This window comes from Nomascus leucogenys, chromosome 17, assembly GCF_006542625.1.
Source record: "Nomascus leucogenys isolate Asia chromosome 17, Asia_NLE_v1, whole genome shotgun sequence".
In the NCBI taxonomy this organism is placed as follows: domain Eukaryota; kingdom Metazoa; phylum Chordata; class Mammalia; order Primates; family Hylobatidae; genus Nomascus; species Nomascus leucogenys.
This window is the reverse complement of record NC_044397.1, coordinates 88,143,679-88,168,598: the sequence shown is the minus strand read 5'-3', so window position 1 is coordinate 88,168,598 and position 24,920 is coordinate 88,143,679. Positions and strand designations below refer to the sequence as shown.

General features: G+C 53.9%; 3 protein-coding genes and 1 long non-coding RNA gene across 7 annotated transcripts in view; 2 read left to right on the top strand and 2 right to left on the bottom strand.

Annotated features, from left to right (window-relative positions):
- Positions 1 to 537: 537 nt before the first annotated feature.
- GEMIN7 (gem nuclear organelle associated protein 7) lies at positions 538 to 12,031 on the bottom strand. The gene is made up of 2 exons (XM_012496853.2): positions 11,876 to 12,031; positions 538 to 1,349 (listed from the first exon to the last, which is right to left on the bottom strand). Exon 2 carries the CDS (start codon positions 1,339 to 1,341, stop codon positions 946 to 948), a length of 396 nt encoding a protein of 131 aa, XP_012352307.1. The 5' UTR covers positions 1,342 to 1,349; positions 11,876 to 12,031; the 3' UTR covers positions 538 to 945.
- LOC105737786 lies at positions 1,065 to 5,828 on the top strand. The gene is made up of 2 exons (XR_001113472.2): positions 1,065 to 1,387; positions 5,518 to 5,828. It is a non-coding gene; the product is annotated as an uncharacterized LOC105737786 (long non-coding RNA).
- Positions 12,032 to 13,627: 1,596 nt separating the features above from the next.
- Positions 13,628 to 19,288, top strand: ZNF296 (zinc finger protein 296). The gene is made up of 3 exons (XM_003277635.3): positions 13,628 to 15,043; positions 15,257 to 15,406; positions 18,668 to 19,288. The coding sequence occupies exons 1-3, from the start codon at positions 14,746 to 14,748 to the stop codon at positions 19,180 to 19,182; spliced, it is 963 nt and encodes a 320-aa protein (XP_003277683.2). The 5' UTR covers positions 13,628 to 14,745; the 3' UTR covers positions 19,183 to 19,288.
- A 555-nt stretch (positions 19,289 to 19,843) lies between these two features.
- CLASRP (CLK4 associating serine/arginine rich protein) overlaps positions 19,844 to 24,920 on the bottom strand; it is a 31,821-nt gene continuing 26,744 nt past the window's right edge. For 2 of the 4 annotated variants that reach the window (XM_030795804.1, XM_030795806.1), the window contains exons 14-20: positions 23,187 to 23,444; positions 22,313 to 22,767; positions 21,669 to 21,727; positions 21,545 to 21,591; positions 20,689 to 20,771; positions 20,240 to 20,264; positions 19,844 to 19,998 (exon numbers count right to left, since the gene is read on the bottom strand). In XM_030795804.1, the coding sequence (XP_030651664.1) occupies positions 19,956 to 19,998; positions 20,240 to 20,264; positions 20,689 to 20,771; positions 21,545 to 21,591; positions 21,669 to 21,727; positions 22,313 to 22,767; positions 23,187 to 23,444 (970 nt within the window). In that variant the 3' untranslated portion in view covers positions 19,844 to 19,955. The remainder of the gene's footprint in view (positions 19,999 to 20,239; positions 20,265 to 20,688; positions 20,772 to 21,544; positions 21,592 to 21,668; positions 21,728 to 22,312; positions 22,768 to 23,186; positions 23,445 to 24,920) is intronic. The other 2 variants (XR_004026360.1, XM_030795805.1) reach the window with 2 other exon arrangements.

Below are 24,920 nucleotides of genomic sequence, written 5' to 3'. Positions count from 1 at the left end.
AAGGAACTACAGAAGGGGACAGAAACTGCTTTCTTTTTAAACAATGCGCTGAAAGGTTACTAGTGACAGGGGGCTTAGTGAAGCGCGTGTTGTGAACGGCCACGCTACAAGGCTGGAGAGAAAAGAGGAGGGGGTGAATGCACCCTGATCGCGAATCCTCGGCCTTTTATCAGGGGGCGCCACCACTCGGGGTCCGACCATTCGCCTCCAACGAGGGGACAGCGAATCTGCTGTCGTGTGCAGTCCGCAGCAACCACAGGTGGGGCAACAGGAGGAGCGCTTGGGCACGACCACGTGACCCAGCACGAGCCACCGCCCGCCCCAAAATAAAATCAAATCCTAATCTCCCAATCCCGGCATTCCGGTCACTCCAGCCTTTCCAGACTTGCGGCCGTGCAGCCGCTACACCTTTATCTGGACTCCTGTCCTACTTGGCCCAGCTCCACTGGATTCAGCCCTTGGATAACCACCCTACTAGCCCCTAAAGATGACTCCATCCCCGTCGGTATACTTAATTAAAGAAAAACAGGAGTCGAATTTTCCTGGGGTAACTGGTTCTTTAGCAGGAGGGGAGCACTGGGGAGTATCTTCAGGGTGGCTGAACTTTGCAGTCTCTTTAATAACTTCCGCCTGTGCAGGTTGTCTCCTTTATCACCCCACTCCGATGCCCCGGTCTTCAGGAAATGGCAGCAGGCCCATATTTCTGTAGGGTTCAGAGTTCTGTGAGGTAGAGCATTCCTTCCAATGGGATCTTAGAATTCCTAGAGTTGCAGAATTTTACTGACTAGACCCAGGAGGTCTCAGGAGTCCAGACTTGCTTAAAGCTTGGCTCAAAATTCCAAGGGAGCTCCTAACTCCATGGGGCCCAGAGTTCCTGGCTTGGGAACATTGGGAGGCCTGGGATACAGTGGCTTAGCCTCAAGCAGAAAAGTGAACACAGTATCTTTATGGCTTGAAGGTATATGAAATAATGTCACTACATCGGAGCAGCGCCTCTGCTTGCACACCTATGGGAGTCTGCAGCTGTGACACGTAGAAGTTGGCCACATCCAGGTCGGTGGCTCCAAAGTGGGCGGCCACACGCACACCCTCGTGCAACGTGAAGCTCACCTGATGACCCACCATGGCCAGCAGGCTGCGGAGGTAACGCTCCCGAAGGGCGGCTCGGGCCCGCTGCTCCTGGGATTCCAGGGATTCTTGAGCTATGGGACACTCCTGGATTTCAGGAATCTCTGGCCTCAAGGGGGCTCTGCGTCCATCCGGGGCAAAGCCACGGCTGAAGCCATCAGGGCCCCGGGGCAGCCGGAGCACAGGCACGGGAATGGTCACTGGAGTTTGCATTGTCTTGGCTGTTGAGTGAAGAAAAAGAGCAGGAAGTCATTACATGGTAAGCATGGGGCTAATGGAGGAGGGAGGAGTGGAAGCAGAGGCTGGTCTACCAGGCAGCTCCACTTCACCTGTCCCAAACCGATCCACCCTCCTAAAATCTGTGCCATCGTCCCCCAGTGGCTTGGATCAGAAACAAAGTGTCACATGCACAAAAACATGAGCCCCATGAAGGCAAGGACCTTTGTCTGCTTTTATAATGGCTTTATCTCAACTTACAGGCAATAAATATTTGCCAAAAGATGAACCCGGCCAGGCATGGTGGCTCATGCCTGTAATCCCAGCACTTTGGGAGGCCAAGTCAGGAGGATCACTTTGAAGCCGGGAGTTTGAGACCAGCCTGGGCAATATAGCAAGACCCCATTTCTACAAAAATATATATGTTTTACATTAGCTGGGCTACTCAGGAGGCTGAGGGAGAAGGATTAGTTGAGCCCAGGAGATGGAGGCTGCAGTGAGCTGTAATCGTGCAACTGCACTCCAGCTTGGTGACAGAGTGAGACACTGTCTCTAAAAAAAAGAATAAACCCCAGCTTTCTCTCACACACAACCCATCCAATCCATCAGGAAATTCTATCTTCTAGATAGATTCCCACTCACACACGAGCTAGCTTGAAAGGGCTCCCAGTGGCCAAATCTGCAATTATTTGAACAATACAATAATGATAATTACAGATTATAACCCACTGGATAAAACAGAAATCCAGAATCCATACTGATAATAAATAAATGAATAAATAAGGAAGAGAAGGAAAATATAATCCTTACTGTAGACTGACAAGTAAATAAATATAAAAGGAATAGATGCAAAAATGTGTGGATAGGGCTGGGTGCGGTGGCTCACACCTGTAATCCCAGCACTTCGGGAGGCCAAGGTGGGCGAATCACTTGAGGTCAGGAATTCAAGACCAGCCTGGCCAACATGGCGAAACCCTGCCTCTACCAAAAATACAAAAATTAGCCAGGTGTGGTGTCACGCGCCTGTAGTCCCAGCTACTCGAGAGGTTAAGGCAGGAGAATCATTTGAACCCAAAAGGCGGAGGCTGCAGTGAGCGGAGATCGCGCCACAGCACTCCAGCCTGGGCAACAGAGGAGACTCTGTGTCAAAAAAAGAAAAAAAGAAAAGTGTGGATGGGAGTTTGATGAAGTATTAGGTATCTACATAGTCTTAACAGACTCATAAGATATTCATTCACTGTAAAGGGCAAACACAAATTTATATTGGAGGAACGTGGTATGCACCCCCTTAACTTAGTGATCAAAGCCAACATCTCCAGGAATGGGACACTGAGAAGGCAGGGCACCACTTCTGTGCTATTCCTTTTTTTCTTTTTTTTAAATTTTAAGGAGACAGGGTCTCCCTATGTTGCCGAGGCTGGCTGGTCTTGAACTCCTGGCCTCAAGGGATCTTCCAGCCTCTGGGCCAAACAAGGACAACAGGGACAGACATGGCGGCTCACGCCTATAATCCCAGCACCTCAGAAGGCCAAGGCGAGAGGATTGCTTGCTTTCAGGAGTTCAAGAGCAGCCTGGGCAACATGGTAAGACCTCGTCTCTACTAAAAATAAAAAACATTAGCCAGGCATGACAATGTACTCATGTAAGTCCCAGCTACTCAGAAGACTGAGGTAAGAGAATCACTGGAGCCCTGGAAGGTTGAAGCTGCAGTGAGCTATGATCGCACCACTGCACTCCAGCCTGGGCAAGAGTGAGACTTTGTCTTAGAAAAAACAAAAACAAAAACAGCACAACTAACCTGGGCTCTTCAAAAATATTAAAGTCATAAAAGACAAAGAAAGGCTGAGAAAAAAACCGTAGAAGGCTGGGAGCAGTGGCTCACACCTGTAATCCCAGCACTTTGGGAGGCCAAGGTGGGCAGATCACTTGAGGTCAGGAGTTTGAGACCAGCCTGGCCATCATGGTGAAACCCCGTCACTACGAAAAATACAAAAATTAGCCAAGCATGGTGGCGGGCACCTATAATCCCAGCTACTCAGGAGGCCGAGGCAGGAGAATCACTTGAACTTGGGAGGCAGAGGTTGCAGTGAGCCAAGATTGTGCCACTGTACTCCAGCCTGGGCAACAGAGCAAGACTGTGTCTCAAAAAAAAAAAAAAATATATATATATATATATATATGCGCACACACACACACACACACACACACTTATTTATTCACAACCTAACACTTCTCACCTCCTCCACTGCCAGCATCCTGCTGCAGCCACAGACACTTCCTACCTGGAGTACTGTAGTCAACTCCTCACTGCGTCCCTGGCTTCCACCTTCACCCCGCGCCCCCGTCTGCACCCCAATACCCTGTTAATGCCTGAGTCAGATCACATCCCTCCTCTGCTCGGAGCCCTCTTGTGGCTTGTCTTAGCTCTGGATCCTGCCGGCACCCTCGTGGGGTACCAGGCTTGCTCTCCCCACCCCAGCCTCACAGGCCTCCTCGCTGATCCTCAGGCTCGATGCCTGGCAGTCCCTTCTTGGGCCCTTGCACTTTCGGTTCCCTGTATCTGCCTGTATCTCCTTTCCCTCCGTGAGCTTCAAGGTGGCCACCTTGCTTTTCCCACTGCTGGATCTCCAGCCCCCAGAAAACTGCCTGCCATAGAGACCAATGAGAATTCATGAATGGGCTGGGCTTGGTAGCTCATGCCTGCAATCCCAGCACTTTAGGGGCTGAGGCTGGAGGATCACTAGAGGTCAGGAGTTCGAGAGCAGCCTGGCCAACATAGTAAAACCCTGTCTCTACCAAAATACAAAAATTAGCCAGACGTGGTGGCACGTGCCTGTAATCCCAGCTACTTGGGGAGCCTGAGGCATCAGAATCACTTGAACCCGGGAGGCAGAGGTTGCAGTGAGCAGAGATTGTGCTGCTGTACTCCAGCCTGGGCAACAGAGCAACACTCTGTCTCAAAAACAAACAAACATTGGCTGGGCGCGGTGGCTCACGCCTGTAATCCCAGCACTTTGGGAGGCCAAAGCAGGTGGATCACAAGATCAAGAGTTCAAGACCAGCCTGATCAACATGGTGAAACCCCGTCTCTACTAAGAATACAAAAATTAGCTGGGCATGGTGGCACGTGCCTGTAATCCCAGCTACTCAGGAGGTTGAGGCAGGAGAATCGCTTGAACCCGGGAGGCAGTGGTTGCAGTGAGCGGAGATCTCGCCACTGCACTCCAGCCTGGGCGACAGAGCAAGACTCATCTCGAAAAAAACAAGCAAACAAACAAACAAAAAACAAAATGAATGAAGAGTGGAGATCCCAGGCCGGTTTAGCTGTGTGACCTCAGTAAGACAGTTTTCTCTTCCATTGTATGCAAAAATAGCCCGAATTGCTGCCTATGCTGTTATCAGGATTCAACAGGCTCCTGCCAGACAGGGCCTGGCACATACTAGGTTCTCCATAATAGTGAACTGCTCTTATTGTTAGTATTGCTGTGTGACCTGGGGTAAATGGCTTGACTAGTCTGTGCCTCTGTTTCCCCATCTGTAAAACAGAGCCCTAACTCACAGGGCGGGCATGGGGACTAAATGACCTAACTAACCTACGATGTTTGGCACATGTCTGGGACATATGAAGCGCTATGCTATGATGTTGAATGTATATAGGGAAATGCCTGCCTTGTGGGTGCAGACCTGAGAGAGGAGGACCTAGGTTTCAGCAGCTGCACCACTCCCTGTGGCTTGGTCCTCTCTCTAAAGCCTAGTGAGGACTAATTGAGCTGAGTGACAAATGTTGGGTACCCAAGACCCTGGGGCCAGGCACAGAAGGGAGGTAATTGAAATTGTCCTGTTTCTTTTTTTTCTTTTTTTTTGGAGACAGAGTCTCACTCTGTAGCCCAGGCTGTAGTGCAGTGGTGCCACCTCGGCTCACTGCAACCTCCGCCTCCCAGGTTCAAGAGATTCTTGTGCCTCAGTCTTCCGAGAAGCTGGGACTACAGACACACACCACCATGCCCAGCTACTTTTTGTATTTTTAGTAGAGACGGGGTTTCACCATGTTGGTCAGGCTGGTCTCAAACTCCTGACCTCAGGTGATCCCCCCCACCACCTCAGCCTCCCAAAGTGGTGGGATTACAGGCGTGAGCCACTGCACCTGGACTAACTTGTCCTTTTTCTTATTAGGCTCTTCCTGTCTCTGCACCTGAACTGTGAGCTCCTTGCAAGACAGGACCCTGCAGATAGACCAAGGATGTGAACCAGGGCTACTCAGTCTGGACACTGTTGACATTTGGGACTGGATAATTATCTGCTGTGTTATGGGGGCTGTCCAACGCATAGGTGTAGGGTTTGAGCAGCATCCTAGCCTCTGCCTCCTATTAATAGATGCCAGTAGCATCCCCTCTTCAAGTTGTGACAGCCAAAAATGTCACCACTGGTGAACAGTGAATTGGTGAATGTGAATTGCATCTCAATACAGTTTTTTTTAAAGTCTCCATGAATTGCCAAACGTCTCCTGATAGCCCCTAAATGAAACACTGATGCAGACAAACAGGTCACAAAGAGGGAGGAAGGAATAAAGATGGCTATAGAAGACATGAACATAGGCTGGGCACAGTGGCTCCCGCCTGTAAACCCAGCACTTTGGGAGGCCAAGGCAGGCGGATCACCTGAGGTCAGGAGTTCGAGACCAGCCTGGTCAACACAGTGAAACCCCGTCTCTACTAAAAAATACAAAAATTAGCCGGGTGTTGGCCGGGCACTGTGGCTCACGCCTGTAATTCCAGCACTTTGGGAGGCGGAGGTGGGCGGATCACCTGAGGTCGGGAGTTCGAGACCAGCCTGACCAACATGGAGAAACTCCGTCTCTACTAAAAATACAAAATTAGCCTGATGGTGCATTCCTGTAATTAGTGGTGGTGCATGCCTGTAATCCCAGCTACTCGGGAGGCTGAAGCAGGAGAATCACTTGAACTCGGGAGGTGGAGATTGCGGTGAGCTGAGATTGCGCCATTGAACGCCAGCCTAGGCAACAAGAGTGAAACTCTGTCTCAAAAAATAAATAAATAAATAAAATTAGCTGGGCCGGGCATGGTGGTGGGCTCCTGTAATCCCGCCTACTCAGGAGGCTGAGGCAGGAGACTCTCTTGAACCAAGGAGGCAGAGGTTGCAGTGAGCTGACATGTTGCGCAACTGCACTCCAGTCTGGGTGGCAGACTGGGACTCCATCTCAAAAACAAACACCCCAAAAATTAGCCAGGCATGGTGGCACACGCCTGTAATCCCAACTACTCAAGAGGCTGAGGCATAAGAATCGTTTGAACCTGTGAGCCAGAGGCTGCAGTGAGCTGAGGTCATGCCACTGCACTCCAGCCTGGACAACAGAGCGAGACTCTGTCTCAAAAGAAAGAAAGAAAGAAAGAGAAGAAAAGAAAGAAAGAAAGAAAGAGAGAAAATTTTTAATTAATTAATTTTACTTTATTTTATAGAGATGAAGTCACACTATATTGCCCAGGCTGGTCTCCAACCTGGGCTCAAGTGATCCTCTTGCCTCAGCCTCCCAAAGTACTGGGATTACAGGTCTAAGCCACCACGCCTGGCCACTAAATTTTAATTTCAGAAAGCAAGAAGCAGCTGGGCATGAGGTGGCTCACACCTGTAATTCCAGCACTGTGGGAGGCTAAGGCAGGTGGATCACTTGAGCCCAGGAATTTGAGACCAGCCTGGGCAACATAGCAAAATCCCGTCTCTAGAAAAATAGAAAAATTAGCCGGGCAAAGGGTGCGCTCCTGTAGTCCCAGCTACTCAGGAGGCTGAGGTAGGAGGATCTAGGGAGCCCGAAGAGGCTGAGGCTGCAGTGAGATGTGATTGCACCACTGCACTCCAGCCTGGGAAGAGTGAGACCCTGTCTCAAACAAACAAAAAAAAGAAGAATTCGAAAAGAAAATGTTAAAAAGAGCTCTCCCTGTGAGGCATCTAAACCTCATCACCCACTCTGCATGATTAGCTGCCAAATCTTACTGATCTCACATGCCCATAGGTGGCCCAAATAGAATCCTCCTTGGCAAAATTTTTTTGGGGATGGAATCTCACTCTATCCCCCAGGCTGGAGTGCAGTGGCGCAATCTTGGCTCATTGCAACCTCTGCCTCCCGGGTTCAAGCGATTCTCCTGCCTCAGCCTCCCGAGTAGCTGGGATTACAGGTGCCCACCACCACGCCTGGATAATTTTTGTATTTTAGTAGAGACGGGGTTTCACCATGTTGGCCAGGCTGATCTACAGCTCCTTGTCTCAGGTGACATCTTGGCCTCCCAAAGTGCCGGGATTACAGGCGTGAGCTACCGCGCCCAGCGGGCAAAATTTTTTTAATTTTAACTTTATTTTTCTTCTTGGCAAAATATGTAGCAGAGGTCTGCGAACCTTCTCTGTAAAGTATTTTACTGTCACCACTCAACTCTGCCACAGTAGCACAATAGCACCCATAGACAATATGGAAACGAACATGGCTGTTCTCCAACAAAACCTTACTTACTGGGACACTGAAATTTGAATTTTATATCATTTTTATGCACCAAAGAAAAGTTTTCTAGTCAGGTGCGGTGGCCCACAACTATAATCCCAGCACCTTGGGAGACGGAGGCTGGAGAATTGCTTTAGCGCAGGAGTTCAAGACCAGCCTGGGCAATACAGCAAAACCCCATCTCTAAAAAAAAAAAAAAAAGAAAAGGCCGGACGCGGTGGCTCAAGCCTGTAATCCCAGCACTTTGGGAGGCCGAGGCGGGCGGATCACGAGGTCAGGAGATCGAGACCATCCTGGCTAACAGGGTGAAACCCCGTCTCTACTGAAAATACAAAAAATTAGCCGGGCGTGTTGGCGGGCGCCTGTAGTCCCAGCTACTCGGGAGGCTGAGGCAGGAGAATGGCGTGAACCCCGGGAGGCGGAGCTTGCAGTGAGCCGAGATCGCGCCACTGCACTCCAGCCTGGGGGACAGAGCAAGACTCCGTCTCAAAAAAAAAAAAAAAAAAAAAATTAGCTGGGCATGGGTGGTGTGCTACTGGAGTCCCACCTACTAAGGTGGGACTGAGGTGAGGGGATTGCTTGAGCCTGGTAGGTGGAGGCTGCAGTGAGCCATAACTGTGCCACTGCACTCCAGCCTGGGTGAGAGAGTGTGAGACCCTGTCTCAAAAAAAAAAAAAAAAAAAAAAAAAAAAAAAAAAATTCATTCATCCACATTATCCAGCATTATCAGCACATTATCTGAGTGCCTGCTCTGTGCATGACCCATGTTGGGCAGTCCTGGAAACACATCTAGGACTGAGACAGCCCAGTTCCGCCCTTGTGGGCTCACAGTCCAATAGGGGACACAGACCTGTCCTCAGGCAGTGATGACCCAGAGTGAGCAGGGCTGGAATGAAGGAGTCCAGAGGAGACACCTGACCCAGCCTGGGGGACAGAGGGTAGTTTCAAGGGAACCCAGGAAAGATCCCTATGATAAGATTACATTTGAGCATAGACCTGAATGAAATTAGGAATGGAGCCATGTGGAGATTCCAGTCAGAGGGAAGAGCAAAATGCAAAGATCATGGAAAGGGTGGCTTTGGGGCGTAGCAAGGCCAGTGTGGAAGAGGTGGGGGCAGGGACAGAGAGAGCGTCTTGTGGGCTGTGATGACAATTTGGGTCTCTACTCTGAGACTGAAGCCGCTGAACAGTTCTGAGTGAAGGACGGACAGGATCTGGCTTAGGGTCCTCAGGATCCTCTGCCTGCTGCATGGACAATAAACAAGGAGATTGAAGGGAGACACTAGGAGCGCAATGAGGAGGTCACTGCAGTGGCCCAGGTGGAAGAAGATGGTGTCTAGTACGGGCTGGGGACAGTGGGAATGGGGAGAAGTGGTCAGATTAGGCTATGTTTGAAAGGTCGAGGCTGGGCGCAGTGGGTCACGCCTGTAATCCCAGCACTTTTGGAGGCTGAGGTGGGTGGATTGCCTGAGGTCAGGATGAGACCAGCCTGGTCAACATGGTGAAACCTCTCTCTACTAAAAATACAAAAGTTAGCTGGGCGTGGTGGCGCATGCCTGTAGTCCCAGCTACTCAGGAGGCTGAGGCAGAAGAATCGCTTGAACCCAGGAGGCAGAGAAGTTGAAGTGAGCGGAGATCATGCCATTGCACTCCAGCATGGATGACAGAGTGAGACTCCATCTCAAAACAACAAAAACAAACAAAAGAAAGGTCAAGAGCCTTCGGTGATGGACAGGATAAGGGATATATAATTTGAGGGAAAGAGCAGCCAAGGAAGACTCCAAGGGTTTTTTTTTTTTTTTTTTTCCTGACAGGGAAGAACACGTGAATGGAATTAACGGATATTTGCATTTTATTTTTATTTATTTATTTTTTCTTAAGACGGAGTCTTGCTCTTGTCGCCCAGGCTGGAGTGCAGTGGCATGATCTCGACTCACTGCAACCTCCGCCTCCGAGGTTCAAGCAATTCTCCTGCCTCAGCCTCCCACGTAACCAGGACTACAGGTGCGCACTACCACACCTGGCTAATTTTGTATTTTTAGTAGAGACGGGGTTTGGCTGTGTTGGCCAGGCTGGTCTCAAACTCCTGATCCGTTTGTCAGCCTCCCAAAGTGCTGGGATTACAGGCATGAGCCACCGTGCCCGGCCTTGCATTTTCTAATTTTTTAAAAAGCACATTTACTTACTTACTTTGAGGTGAGGTCTCACTATATTGCCGACGCTAATCTCGAACTCCTGGACTCAAGATATCCTCCCACCTCAGCCTTCCGAGAAGCTGGGATTACAGGCCCACGCCACCTCGCCCTACTTGCATTTTTTATTTTCTCTGACCACTGTCACTCCAATTTAGTCAGCCCTCACCAGCCCCCAGGGTCTTTCCTGAGCCTAGATTAACACTTGAGTTTCAAGAGAAACACCCTAGTCTCTAGGGTGAGTACTTACTGAATGACTTAGATAGGATTACAGTGGCCAAAGAATTCTGGATAAATGAAATCCCTGGATAAAATGAAATTAAAGGAGGGCCAGTATAGGGCCTTGTTTTCTCCATCAGGAAAAAAAAAAAAAAAAAAAAACAAGGCTGGGCACGGTGGCTCAAGCCTGTAATCCCAGCACTTTGGGAGGCCGAGGCAGGAGGATCACGAGGTCAGGAGATCAAGACTAACACAGTGAACCCCCGTCTCTACTAAATATACAAAAAAAAATTAGCCGGTCGTGGTGGTGGGCACTTGTATTCCCAGCTACTTGGGAAGCTGAGGCAGGAGAATGGTGTGAACCCAGGGGGCGGAGCTTGCAGTGAGCCGAGATCGCACCACTGCACTCCAGCCTGGGCGACAGAGCGAGACTCCGTCTCAAAAAAAAAAACAAAAAAACAAAAAAACAAGGGAGATTTGGTCATATTGATGCAATCCCCATTTTTGTGAAGTGGCCAGTGAAGTTCCTTGGTGCAAGCTGGAGGGTGGAGGAAGAGGGAGCAAACTCAGGCCCTCACCCATGCCCCATGCAGAAAGACAGACTGTGGAGCCAAGGTGTGACCTGATAAGAAACTGGTTTAAGAAAGGTCACACAGGGTGTGCCCAGGAGGGCAGAGGCAGGCGTTATCCATTCTCCCTGGTGACCTGGCCCCAGAGGCCTTTATCCTTTCAGTCTCCAAGGCAAGGATTTCCGAAGGTTTCAGGGAAAAATGCCCAAGCCCATCCCCCACGACTTGAAAAACTAGTCTGTTAGATTCAAGAGCCCAACACTTAGGTCAATGGCAGGGGCTGGGGTTTCACAGACCTCCCTCCTGGGGGCCTCGGTGCTCCAGAGAAGAGATCAGCTCAGTGAACAAACATTTGGCCAACTCTTCACAATTGCCAGGGTGGGGAACCAGCTGAGTTGTCAACAGAGAAGCCGCCAGACCTGATTAATTAATCAAGGTGCTGACGTGTCCACAGACACACACACACATACACACATCATCGGCTGCTGAATCTTGATGCAAATTAGCTAAATGGGGCCACCCGAGAGGGTCAGAACCCCAAGCACAGAATCTCTCCCCTCCGCTTCTCCCCTGGGGCCGGTCAGTTTCCTTTCAATTCCGCCCTGACCACCCATTGCTCTCCTTTTCTTATACTAAGTAGGTCCTCCCGGCCCCCAGGCGTCCACTCCACACAACGCCCTGGGATTTCGGACTGGACCTTCCTCCCACCTCTAGGCTCAGACTGAGCGAGCGATTCCGCTCCAGGTAAAGCGGGATGACTGCCACCGATGCTGCTGTTATCGTGGCCATTTATTATTTTCCGGAGGGGAAGTTTTTCTCCTTCTCCCTTCTCACCCCACCCGCGTGGGGCATTCCCGCTGCCGGCGATCGGGACCAAACAGTCCCTGATAGTGGCGTCTGGGGACCAGAACGTCCCTCCAGCCGGTGCTGCAGGCACGGTCCTGCCTCTTTCCGTCACTGAGGGCGTTGCACTGGGGTGGGCGTCCAGAGCTGGGGCCGGGGAGAGAGAACCTGCTGGCGACCCCCCACCACCTTGTACTCACCGAGGTCCGCGGCTACTGGCGCCCCCACTTCCGCCGGCGCCCCAGCTGCAGAGGCCCGGGCAGGCCGCGAGCCGCGGAGCCAGGGTTCCGCCCGCGCCGCCGCCACTGCCCCACGTGGTCGCGGGCTGGCTCGCAGGCTTGGAAGCCAGCACAGCCCGGGTCGCCACCTGGCCCGCGGCTTTGCGGGGCACTTTGGACCGATCTTCCTGCCTACGAGTTGGGGGCGTCTGGGATGCCCATTTTCGGCAGGAAGAAACTGAGGTTCAGAGAGGGGAAGACCTCCCGGCTGGGTTAAGGGCAGAGCTCGGTCTTTGCATCCCCATCCCGCTCCTAACCCTCGCTTCCAGTGGGAACCCCCGCTCCTCTACAGGAAACCTGGAGATCATGGTTTCAGATGCCGCATACCAAGAAAGTAGCTGGGCTGGATCAGAGGCGGTCATTTTGTCCTCCAGCTCTCCCTGCAGTCCCATTTTACAAAGGGGGAAACTGAGGCCTTGAGTGGGGAATATGAACCTCCCTATTCCAGGCCCAGTCAGAATTCACTTTCTCCTTGCGGGGTCCTATTTATGCAGGGATCCTGTGGGCCTTTGCTTTCCACTAGATCACCAAGGCCTAGTGCCAGGTACACAATTTGGTGCTCTGCAAATATCTGTTGAAAGAATATCATCAGGCACATAGTAGGTGCTCAATAAATATTTGTTGACTTAACTATGAATGAGTAGGGGGTTGTATTTATGAGCAAGACAGACTCCCATCCTGCCTCCTAGAACCTACGTTCTAGTGGAGGTAGAAGGGACAGAATAGGGTAAAACGAGCAAATATGTAAACAAGATCCTTCAGAGTTTGATCAAAGTGATGTATAAAGAATAAAATAGGCCGGGCACGGTGGCTCATGCCTGTAATTCCAGCACTTTGGGAGGCTGAGGTGGGTGGATCACCTGAGGTCAGGAGTTCAAGACCAGCCTGGCCAACATGGTGAAACCCTGTCTCTACTAAAAATAGAAAAATTAGCCAGGCACCTGTAATCCCAGCTACTCCGGAGGCTCAGGCAGGAGAATCACTTGAACCCGGGAGGCAGAGGTTGCAATGAGCTGAGATCGTGCCATTGCACTCCAGCCTGGGCAACAAGAGTGAAACTCCATCTCAAAAAAAAAAAAAAAAAAAAAAAGTAAAATAAGGGCAATGGGATAGTGGGTGGCTGGGTTGCCATGGAGCTTAAAATTGGGTGGTCTGAGGCTGAGTGCAGTGTCTCACACTTGTAATCTCAGCACTTTGGGATGCTGAAGCAGGAGGAGCGCTTCAAGCCAAGAATTTCAGACCAACCAGGGCAACAAAGCAAGTCCCTGTCTCTATTTAAAAAAAAATTTTTTTTGAAAAATTAAAAATTACTTTAAAAAAAAGGGTGATCAGAGGAGGCGGCATTGAAGAAGAAACCACCTCAGATAACCCTCTAGTTCCAACCTGCCCTACCTCCTTTGACAGATGGAGAAAGCGAGATCCAAGAGGGAACTGGGGACAGATGGAGGTCATGGAGTGTAATTTGCAAGGCCTTCAGCAGGGTGGGGCTACTTTAGATACTGTTGGTCAGGGCCCTCTGCTCTCAGGAGGACAATGGAACCCAGACCTGAATAACAATGTGCAGAACTCCAAGAGATCAGCATCTGAAATCAGCATCTGGGCTGAGGACAGCTGGGGGAGGACAGGTTCTGGCCCTGACCTCAGGGGGCTTGCATTGGGTGGGGGAGAGGACAGTCCACAAGCAGTTCTATACTGTCATGCAGTCGGTGCCAGGAAGAAAAGAATACTTGTCAGGGATTGAGGGTGGGGCAGGGTGTCGATGCCACTTCAAACAGTGAGCAGAGAGAACTGCTTAGGGGAGAGAAGTTCAAGGAGGCAGAGTGGAGGCAGGTGAGCTGCTTGGCTGTTTGGTTTTAAAGGCAACTTCTGGTCTAGGAACTGAGTCGATGTGTATGATTACAGTCCTCCTCTGCTCAAAACCCTCCTAAGGCTCCGGTCTCAGGAAAACCAAAAGACCTTAAAGCAATCAAAAGATTGCTTGGATCTGCCCCCATTTTTTTCACTGAACTCAATCCCCAACCCGTATTGCCCCTCCCTTTCCTTGTAATTCCTCAATGCCCAGGCCCACTGGCTGGCTTCCTTCCCTCCAGCCTCAGCTCCACCATGCCCTTTCCCATCATAGGGGAGAAAATTGAATCCCTCAACCCCAGTAACCCTCTCCGCCTTTCCAGCTTTCTTTTGCTCCATGGCACTGGTCATCATGACGGGCCATCTATATTTTACGTAATTATGTTTATAGTGTCTTCCCCCACCGTCTAAACTCCGTGCAAACAAAGATTATCGTCTGTTTATTCCCTCCTGTATTCTCAGTGCTTCAAACAGAGCCTGGCGCACAGGAGGCACTCAGTGAATGCTTGCAAAATGAATTTTTATTGTAATGCATTTAATGAAATAGCCCAGATTACTATCAGGCACCTAATAAGAAACGTGGCCGACTATCTTCTCGCTTGGGGGTGTGTGTGGGCATCCCGTGCCTCAGTTTCACCCGCCCTAAAATGGGATCAAGGATAGCTGTCTCAATGCCTTGTGGGAACTCGCTGTGATTAAATTTGGTCACTAAGCCAAACGCACGGGTCACTGCCTAGATTGAGTTAGGCCGCCGTCAGGGCCCCAGCAGGGCGGCCCGGTCGCCTCCCATCAGCCCCGCCCTTGTAGGCGGAGCCACGGGCCCGGCCAGCACGTGTAAGAGTTCGCGGCGGGTCGCCGCAGTCACTCACCTGAGCGCGCACGGTCCGCGCGTCCTCTGCTCGTGCGTCCTCTGCCCGCCTGCCCGCTCGCCCGGCCCGCGACTCATGTCCCGCCGCAAGGCCGGCAGCGCTCCCCGCCGAGTAGAGCCCGCGCCCGCCGCCAACCCAGACGACGAGATGGAAATGCAGGACCTCGTCATCGAACTCAAGCCCGAGCCAGACGCGCAGCCCCAACAGGCCCCAAGGCTGGGGCCCTTCTCCCCGAAGGAGGTGTCCGCGGCGGGGCGGTTCGGCGGCGAACCCCACCACTCTCCTGGCCCCATGCCCGCCGGGGCCGCCCTCCTAGCTCTCGGCGCGCGGAACCCGTGGACCCTGTGGACGCCGTTGACCCCGAACCTTCCCGGTGAGCGCCCCGGGCCCTGGGCCCAGCCTCCCTTACCTTTGACCCTCGGGTGGGACCCTTCCCTTTGGGTATGGGCCCCTCGCCCTGCCTTATCTCCTTCGCCCCGTCCTGCCCCCCAGGCCCCCTTCTGACCTTCGGTTTCCCCTCTCCTTCAGCACCCTCAGCCCCCATCCTGGCCCCACCCCACGCTCACCACCCGCTTCCTCCCTGCAGACCGCCAGCCCTGGACCGACAAACACCCAGATCTGTTGACCTGCGGCCGCTGCCTGCAGACCTTCCCGTTGGAGGCCATCACTGCTTTCATGGACCACAAGAAGCTGGGCTGTCAGCTCTTCAGAGGCCCCAGCCGCGGCCAGGGCTCAGGTGAGTAAAGCCGGGTGCAGGCCCTCTCAAGTTCAAGGGCTGGGCTTCCTGCTGGAAAGGGGCTGGGCTGGACGGCAGGGCACTGAGCACTACTTCCCTTTTCTCGCTCCCCATCGGGTGCAGCCTAGGCGTGGCCAGGGCCTGCCCGTCCTAGAGCAGGGACTAGTGGTGGCGGTGGGGGGGCGGTTGCTGGGCAGAGAAGGAGGGCCGCCTACAGGGTGTGGCCAGCCCCAGAAGACTAGCCCGGGATTTTGCCCCCCACACACACACCCCAACCTGGTTTCACTTCTCCTTCCCCTTGGCCAGAAATAACTGGCCAGGTGGCTGGACCAGGGCGGCAGTAGGGGGGGACCTCTAGGGAGGGCAGCGGTGGGGGGGAGGGGGAGTGGAGGCCAGCTGGAATGGGGAGGTTACCACCTCCCCCTGTCTCTGTCAAAATACTGATTGAGGTGCTAGTACAGCTGAGTGTTCACAGCCAAGGAAGAGGCTTCTGGCTTCCCTTGGTGATGGAATCTCCCAGCCCTGCGTGCTGGGAAGCCCCTGGTTTGAGCGAGTTCCCGGGTGCTGGACACCTGGGTTCCTCCTCTTGGGAGGGAATTAAAATCCTTCACATGGCCCTTGACCCTCGGTGAGCTTTTGGTCAGTGTTGGCTGCAGGGCTTAATCCAAACCTAAATTCCAGCCCCCTGGCCCTTGCCCTCCTGAGACTTTTGAGAAGTGCAATTATTTAGGGTTGGGCCAGGGAGGGTCTGGTGGTGGGAAAGAGGGAGGGGCTTGTGACTGATTGAATCGGCTTTAGAGCTGGAGCATGGAGAGTGGCCTGGAGGAACGAGGGGCTGTGATGGAATCGCTGGAACAAAACACTGCAGGGCTTGGAGAATCGTGGGCACCTTGGTTTCACAGTCTCTGCTGTTTGAGCACTTATGTGGACCAAAGCTCTCAACCATTCCCCAAGCGAGGTCACAACCACCCTTGAAAGGGAGGGGATCTCTAGGGTCCCTGAATTCTAGCAACTGAGGCACACAGAGAGAGGACTATGTCTCGCCCAAGGTCACACAACTAGGGAGCAGAGAAGTCTGAATCTGAATGCAGGTCTGTGCTCTTGACCTGGGACTGGTTGTATCACAAAGGCTGTCCCATCCAAAACTCTAGAATTTGAAAAATGGAAAGTCTAGTTCACCTAGGAAGTATCCGCTGAGAGTACCCCGAAGGTCCAGATAAAAATCCAAATTCAGGTTTGGGGGCTCTCAATTTGAGATCCATGCAGAGGGTGGCGGACCCAGGTCATTACCACCTCTTTACTAGGTGGACGCTAAGCTTTCTCTGTAGCTACCCCATTATTATTATTTTGAGGTGGAATCTCACTCTGTCACCCAGGCTGGAGTGCTGTGGTGCAATCTCAGCTCACTGCAACCTCCGCCTCCCAGGTTCAAGTGATTCTCCTGCCTCAGCCCTCCAAGTAGCTGGGACTAGGCGTGCACCACCATGGCCGGCTAATTTTTGTATTTTTGGTGGAAACAGGGTTTCACCATGTTGACCAGGGGGGTGTCTCAAAATCCTGACCTCAGGTGATCCGCCTGCCTTGGCCTCCTAAAGTGCTGGGATTACAGGCATAAGCCACCATGCCCAGATATCTCAATTACTTTAAAAATTATTTTTATTAAACCAAAAAAAAAAATTTTTTTTTTTTGAGGCAGAGTCTCGCTTTTGTCACCCAGGCTGGAGTGCAGTGGTGGGATCTCGGCTCACTGCAACCTCCGCCTCCTGGGTTCAAGCACTCCTGCCTTAACCTCCCAAGTGGCCAGGATCACAGGCGTGCACCACCACACCCGGCTATTTTGTATTTTTACTAGAGACAGGGTTTCATCACGTTGGCCAGGCTGGTCTCAAATCTCTGACCTCAAGAGATCAACCCGCCTCAGCCTCCCAAAGTGCTAGGATTACAGGTGTGAGCCACCGCACCCAGCTATATCTGCCTTTTTTTTTTTTTTTTTTTGAGATGGGGTCTTGCTCTGTCACCCAGGCCTAAACCAAAAATCTTATTCAAAAGCCTCTGCTCCCAGCTGGATATGGTGGCTCACACCTATAATCCCAGCACTTTGAGGGGCTGAGGTGGAAGGATTACTTGAGGCCATTAAGTTAAAGAATAGCCTGGGCAGCCGGGTGCGGTGGCTCAAGCCTGTAATCCCAGCACTTTGGGAGGCCAAGGCGGGCGGATCATGAGGTCAGGAGATCGCGACCATCCTGGCTAACACAGTGAAACCCCGTGGCGTGGTGGCGGGCGCCTGTAGTCTCAGCTACTCAGGAGGCTGAGGCAGGAGAATGACGTGAACCCCGGAGGCGGAGGTTGCAGTGAGCCGAGATCGCGCCACTGCACTGCAGCCTTGGCGACAGAACAAGGCTCCGTCTCAAAAAAAAAAAAAAAAAAAGAATAGCCTGGGCAACATAGCAGGACCCCATCTCTTTAAAAAATACGAAATTAAAAATTTAAAGCGAAGAAAGCAAGCCTCTGTTCTGCCCTCTCCTCCTGCCCCAGTAGTCTGGATTGAAATCCCAGTTTCACCCCTTCCAAGCTGTGCGACCCTGGGGAAATGCCTCTCTGTGCCTCAGTTCTCCTGTCTGGAAAATGGAGATCTTATTTTCCTGTCCTGAGGGAAAGCCGGGCTATGAGCCATGGCTCAGCACCTAGCATGTAGGAAGTGCTCACTGAGTTAACATAACTTTTTTAAAGATTTTCAAACACATGGCCCAGCGCAGTGGCTCATGCCTGTAATCCCAGCACTTTGGGAGGCCGAGGTGGGCAGATCACTTGAGGCCAAGAGTTCGAGACCAGCCTGGCCAACACAGTGAAACCCCATCTCTACTAATTAGCCAGGCATGGTGGCGGGCACCTGTAATCCCAGCTACTTGAGAGGCTGAGGCATGAGAATAGCTTGAATCCGGGAGGTGGAGGTTGCAGTGAGCTGAGATCGCGCCACTGCACCCCAGCCTGGGCAACAGAGTGAGACTGTCTAAAAAAAAACGGTTTTCAAACACAAAACCTCAGGTACTTAGCACCCACTCTACAGATTTTTCGTGTCCACCCCTCCTCTGAGCATCAGCTTCCTGGTCCTTCCAGGGTGTGTGTGTCTTGTTACTGCCAAGTCCTTGGCCCCTGCAGGAGTGCCTGTCCCACAGAAGGTGTCCAGCTGGCAGCTGTGAACTGCAACCCCCGTGACTCCTTCCCTCTCCGCACTAACACTCTGCCTCTTTTTCTTACCAGAACAAGAAGAGCTGAAGGCCTTGAGCTGCCTGCGCTGTGGCAAACAGTTCACAGTGGCTTGGAAGCTGCTGCGTCACGCCCAGTGGGACCACGGACTGTCCATCTACCAGACAGAATCAGAGGCCCCGGAGGCCCCGCTCCTGGGCCTGGCCGAGGTGGCCGCAGCCGTGTCGGCAGTGGTGGGGCCAGCAGCTGAGGCCAAGAGCCCCCGTGTAAGTGGCAGTGGCCTCACCCGGCGGAGCCCCACCTGTCCTGTGTGCAAGAAGACCCTCAGCTCCTTCAGCAATCTCAAAGTGCACATGCGCTCGCACACAGGCGAGCGGCCCTATGCTTGCGACCAGTGTCCCTACGCCTGCGCCCAGAGCAGCAAGCTCAACCGCCACCGCCGCATGCACGGCATGACGCCTGGCAGCACCCGCTTCGAGTGCCCCCACTGCCATGTGCCTTTCGGCCTGCGAGCCACCCTGGACAAACACCTGCGGCAGAAGCACCCTGAGGTAGCCGGCGAGGCCTGAGCCCAGGAAAGCCCCCCTCACTGTCCCTGGTACCGCTGCCAACACCCATTGACCTCCTTGTTTTTGTCCCCCTTCTCCAAGTAAATTTCCCCTTTTATTTACACCCGTCTGGACTCTGGCTTTCTTGGGATACATGAGGTGGGGCAGGAGGCTTCCCCTCCGTGGGGTGGACGGCTGGACAGACCGGTTTGGAGTGAGGGGGTGAGGGAATGGCCAGCCCCCAGTGCCTGGGGCGCAGGATTGGCACAGAAAGCCGCGCTCCCAGTTCCTGGTGCGGGCGAGGCCAGGGCAGGGGCCGAGGCGAGGGCGGGGAGAGGCCCAGACCTGTTGCCAGAGGCCCCGGGCAAAGGGGCCCATGTGGGACATGCTGGGCCGACACCCTATGTCCACACCTGCGGGCAGGTCTGGGCCCTCTCCCTTGGGACTGTGCCCTCTCCCTTGGGACTGTGCCCTGGCCTCCTGAGCAGGCCTCACTGAGCCATGGCAGGTTCTGATGAACAGGGGCCTGCCACTTAGCCATCAGATGTGGGCAAGATGTCCCACACAGGCAGCACTGGCACCTGGCCTGTAAACCCAAGCGCCCTCCCAGCTGGCTCTGCTGGCCCATGGGCCCTGGGGTGGGAGAGCCCTGCACCAACCACACAGATGACACTGAGGCAGGTGACGGGAATTAAATAACTCTTGACTTTATTTCACTAGAGATAAAACCAGCAGCATCACAGCTTGAGCCCCTTACCCCACCCCCTTGTCCTCCCCACCCCCCACTCTTCTGCCTAATGTCGGTAATGGGGACTTCGGGATCGGGACCTTGAGCGCCTGGAAAGAGAAAGGGAGGGGCCATGAGGACGGGGCGTACACACATCAACACACCTGGGGCCATGGATGCTTCAGTGATCGGGGCACTTGTCTGTGGAGGGAAGGATGTTCCCCAAGGGATGAGACCAGCCCCTCCAACTGGAGGTGGGTACAGGGTGAGGCTGGAGGAATGAGAGCCAGGACCTCCCATCAAAGGACAAGTGTCACTTCCCAGAAAGTGGAGGGTCATGGGCTTCCTTACCTTCGAGAAGAGCTGTATTCTCGACCTGGAAAGAAAAGAACAGGTGAAGAGCGAGCAAACATCCAGGGCAGGGCCTCTTCCTTGACCTGGGGTGAGGTCCTCAAAACTGAACTTCAGGGGTTGTCTCCAAATCAGGGGACATTTCCAGAGAGTCCAGTGGCTGCCATCTGTGCCCCTCACCAGCCCACGCCGGAATGAGCACTTCTAATTCCTGCGATCACCTTGTGACTAAAGCAATCTGTGTGTGTGTGTGTGTACGTGTGTCACGTTGGTCAGGCTGGTCTCGAACTCCTGACCTCAGGTGATTGATCCACCCACCTCAGCCTCCCAAAGTGCTGGGATTACAGGCATGAGCCACCGCGCCCAGCTGTACTATGGTTTTTTTGGTAACCCTGCTTGACACTTTTCTTTAAAGCCCCAGAGCCCTGCAGCCTGGTGGGGACACTCACTGTATCGGGGGGAGGGTGAACGGCTCTGCCGGCTGTACTGGCGTTCCCACTCTTCTCTCTCCTTCTCTCGGCGTTCCCGCTCCCTGCAAAGGCATGGCGTAAGCATCTGGCCAGGAACACTGGACACACTGAACTCAGGGAAGACAGGTGCTTCCGACACCCTACTCCGAGGAAGACAGTAAACCAAGGGGGCCGGTACTGCCACCAATCTCCACTTGGAAAGGGAGCCCTAGGTTCAGAGGGACCCCAGCTGGTGGGGCTGACTGGAATCCCAGCCCCTTCCTAGGAGAGCCTCGGGAGCAGAGGGAGGCAGGATAGTCCCATCATTTCCTGCCGCACTGGGGCACCTGCACACAGTGAGTGTTGAAATGGTCTCTGCCACAGTGGCCAGGCTTGGCAACCCAATGGCTACGTCTACTGGGTGCCTTCTCCGTGCCTGGCCTTGATCTTGTCAAATCCTCCCAACAGCCTGTGAGGTGGGACAATGACTCTATCTCCATTTAGGAGACGAGCAAACTGAGGCTGGGACAGGAGAAAGACCCATGGCAGTGGGTGAGTGGGGAAGGGGTATCAGGAACAGTTTGCCAGGCCAAAAGAACAGCAAAGGTGACTGGCACTTGGAGGCTGGAAGAGCTGGGAGAAGGTCGCGGTGGCCAGAGGCAGGTTGAAATGGAGGGAGGAAATTCAGGGAGAGGAGCAAGAGACGTGGCTGGGCACAGCCCCGAGGGCCAGGCAGGACTCTCTGCCTTTCATCCACCCACAGGGAGCTGGGCAGGGCTTGAGCCAGCAGCCCGTGGTGGGAAGGCCAGGCAGGCCAGGAGGTGTGGCCATGGGACAGGGAGGGGCAAGGTCTTACTTCATCCGGATCTTGCGGGCCATGGCTCGAAGCTCATCTTCCCGCTCCTGCAGCAGACAGGGCTATGAGGACTTGGCCAGGCCAGCACCCACCCGCCACCCCAGCCTTCCCTTCCCCACTTCACCTGCCGCTCATGCTCCTGCTGGATCATCTTCTCCTGTGCCGCCTTCTTATCCGCCTTGACTGTAGGGAGAAAGAAACAGGGTGGCTGAGGGGTTCCCTTAAGAGCCCCACTCTCTTTTTTCTTTTTTTGAGACGGAGTCTCGCTCTGTCGCCCAGGTTGGAGTGCAGTGGCGCGATCTCGGCTCACTGCAGGCTCCGCCTCCCAGGTTCGCGACATCTCCTGCCTCAGCCTCCCGAGTAGCTGGGATTACAGGCACCTACCAACACGCCCAGCTAATTTTTTGTATTTTTAGTAGAGACAGGGTTTCACCGTGTTAGCCAGGATGGCCTCGATCTCCTGACCTCATGATCCACCCGCCTCGGCCTCCCAAAGTGCTGGGATTACAGGTGTGAGCCACCGCGCCCGCTAAGAGCCCCACTCTCTCAAACGAGGAAGCTGAGCTCAGACAGGTCAACCTGACTGCAGAGGCCCCAGCAGAGCGGCAGCGGAGCTGATGCAAACCCATTCCTCCCCAGAGCAGCTCCGCGCCTGCGCAGCCTCTCTAGGGAAGGGCCAGGCCTCCCAAAGTGGTGCTGGGTCTCCTTGCTCCCACTGCCAAGGGGAAGAAGAGCTGTGAAACCCTGGAGGGACGGGGCAGAACATACACTGCCTGTTCAGCGCCTTCTGCATCCTCAGTTTCAGCTTCTCCTGAGGCGTCAGCTTGGGCTGGGGAGGGGGGAGAAGAGGCGGGAGAGGAGGTGGGTGTCCCAGAGCTCCCACAACCCACCTCAGCCAAGAGCCTGGGGCTTTGTGCGGGGGGCGGGGAACGACGTGGGGAAGAGGGGCGGGGTGTCGACAGCCCTGAGGCTCCCAGAGGTTCAGTGACAGGTGGAGCCCCAGCGTACAGTGAGGAGGGGAGGGGGACATGGTTCTCACGGGGGCAGACCCTTCCCCTCCCTTCCCAGTCCCTGGGGCTGGATCTCCCAGCCCACCCGGGCCCCCCTGCAGGCCCACCGGGCCCAGCTCTTGGGCACTGCTGCTGACGGGAATTAGACGGGCGAGTTCCAAATTCTTACTGACTTTGGCAGCTCCTGTCTCTTTACCAGCGGCAGGTTCGGTCCTGGGTGGGGGCAGGGCCAGAGGACATGGTTGGGAGGGGGAAAGGGCAGCTGCCACCTCTGACCCCAACCTCAGCACTGCCCTCAGACCAGGTAGCCAAGGCATGGGCCTCAGATGCCCCAGGGTGCGACCATGTCCCTCTCAGACCCCACAGAACCTGTAAGACAGGGACCTGTCCCCACCGACCCTCACCCAGGACAAGGTTCTAACTGTGCAGCTCCTCCAGGATTTGGTGTGTCCTCCTCAGACCCCCCAGGCCAGGGCTGTGTCCCCCTGAAATCTACCCTCCCAGGCCAGAGCCATACACCACCCTCCAGACCTCCCGGGGTAGGACTAAGTTCCCCTCAAAAAGAAAACAGTGATGTTCACCCTCCCCACCCGAGGTTGGCAGCCCTCTTCCTCCAGACCCGCCCTGCTCACTTTTTCAGCTTCTCGCCCACAGCAGGGGACGCGGCCGGCCTGGTCAGCTTCTCTCTTGCGGGTGATGGCGAGGGGCTCTGGCTGCGGCTGCGGCTGCGGCTGCGGCTCTGGCTGGGGCTGGGGCTATGGCTGCGGCTGCGAGTCAGGCTGCGACTGCGGGACGGGCTGAGGGACCAGCTGCTGCGGCTGCGGCTACTGCTGTGGTGCCTGAGGCCCCGGCCGCCCCGCCTGTAGCGGTCCCCTGAATGGGAGCGGCTCCTGGGGATGCATGAGGGCGGGAGGAGGACTGTGAGGCTCCAGGGACCCCAACCGCACCCCACCCTGGCTCCAGATCCACAGTCCTCCTTCCTGCAAGGCCTGGGGTGACAGGCTCAACTCTCCCCTCCTGCTGCTCTCCCTCCAAAATGTCCCAGATCGGCATTCTGGCCTCCCTCCGGCTACAGAGATGGCGCTCTAGATACACTCAGCCTAAGGGCAGTCCCGCCATCACGAGCCCTGCCTGGCCCGCGTCACCTCTCCCTCACTAGACACCCGCTTGCCAACTTCCTGGGAGGTGAGCTCTGGGAGGGATAGCTGGCTCCCCCTTTATGAGCCATGTCCAGCTCAGGCACAACAGTGCTCCATGGTGACCTCATCTACACCCTCACCCACCTCCTCATCCTGCTTGTGTCCAGGGTCTTGACAACAGTGGGGACCACCCCTTGTCCTCCACCAGTCTCAGCACAGACCCACAAGTTCCAGTCTGGGGATGCGGAACCCCATCCTATCCCTTCCTATCCCTGCTCAGGACACTGGTGGGACTCTCCACTCAACGCCCACTCTCAGGCTGGCATGCAAGATGTGCCCAGGTCCCACCTGTCCCCTAAGCCTTTCTCCTGTCATTGCTCTGGGTAAGCTACAAGGAATATATGACCTGGAAGCCAATTCTGGGCCACACACTGACTCTGCTTGGGCTCTCGTTTTTTTTGTTTTTTGTTTTGAGACAGAGTCTCTCTCTGTCGCCCAGGCTGGAGTGCAGTGGTGCAATAGCTTGGCTCACTGCAACCTCTGCATCCTGGGTTCAGGCAATTCTCCTGCCTCAGCCTCCTGAGTAGCTGGGATTACAGATGTGCACCACCACACCCAGCTAATTTTTGAATTGAGTTTTTATAAAATAAAAATTTGTTGTCATTATTAAGAAAACAAGGGCCAGGTGCAGTGGTTCACACCTGTAATCCCAGCACTTTGGGAGGCCAAGGTGGGTGGATCACAAGGTCAGGAGTTCAAGACCAGTCTGGCCAACATAGTGAAACCCCGTCTCTACTAGAAATACAAAAATTAGCCAGGCGTGGTGGCGCACGCCTGTAATCCCAGCTATTTGGGAGGCTGCAGCAAGAGAAATCACTTGAACCCAGGAGGAGGAGATTGCAGTGAGCTGAGATTGCACCACTGCACTCCAGCCTGGGTGACACAGTGAGACTCTGTCTCAAAAAAAAGTAAAGGAAACAAGAGCTATCCTCTAAAAATCCAGACCCTCAACTTCTCCTGAGAACTAGAAAGACTGGGTGATGCTAGACCTGCTGCTGAGCAGTCAACGCCCCCACTGGAGGGAACATGTGCTTGCCAGGTGAGCAGGATCTCTACCTGGCCCCTCTACTTTACCTGCCAGACCCTGAAGGCAGCTGACATGGTGATCAGTGCTACAATAACGCAGGTAATGATGCTGACGATATTAACGGCACTTAGCCAGCACCA

Bases quoted from the DNA above. Each gene is read 5' to 3' on its own strand.
- GEMIN7 (XM_012496853.2), bottom strand. From the start codon at position 1,341: ATGCAAACTCCAGTGACCATTCCCGTGCCTGTGCTCCGGCTGCCCCGG.
- ZNF296 (XM_003277635.3), top strand. From the start codon at position 14,746: ATGTCCCGCCGCAAGGCCGGCAGCGCTCCCCGCCGAGTAGAGCCCGCG. The intron at 15,044-15,256 runs GTGAGCGCCCCG...TCCTCCCTGCAG, and splicing joins GTTGACCCCGAACCTTCCCG to ACCGCCAGCCCTGGACCGAC. The intron at 15,407-18,667 runs GTGAGTAAAGCC...TTTTCTTACCAG, and splicing joins CAGCCGCGGCCAGGGCTCAG to AACAAGAAGAGCTGAAGGCC.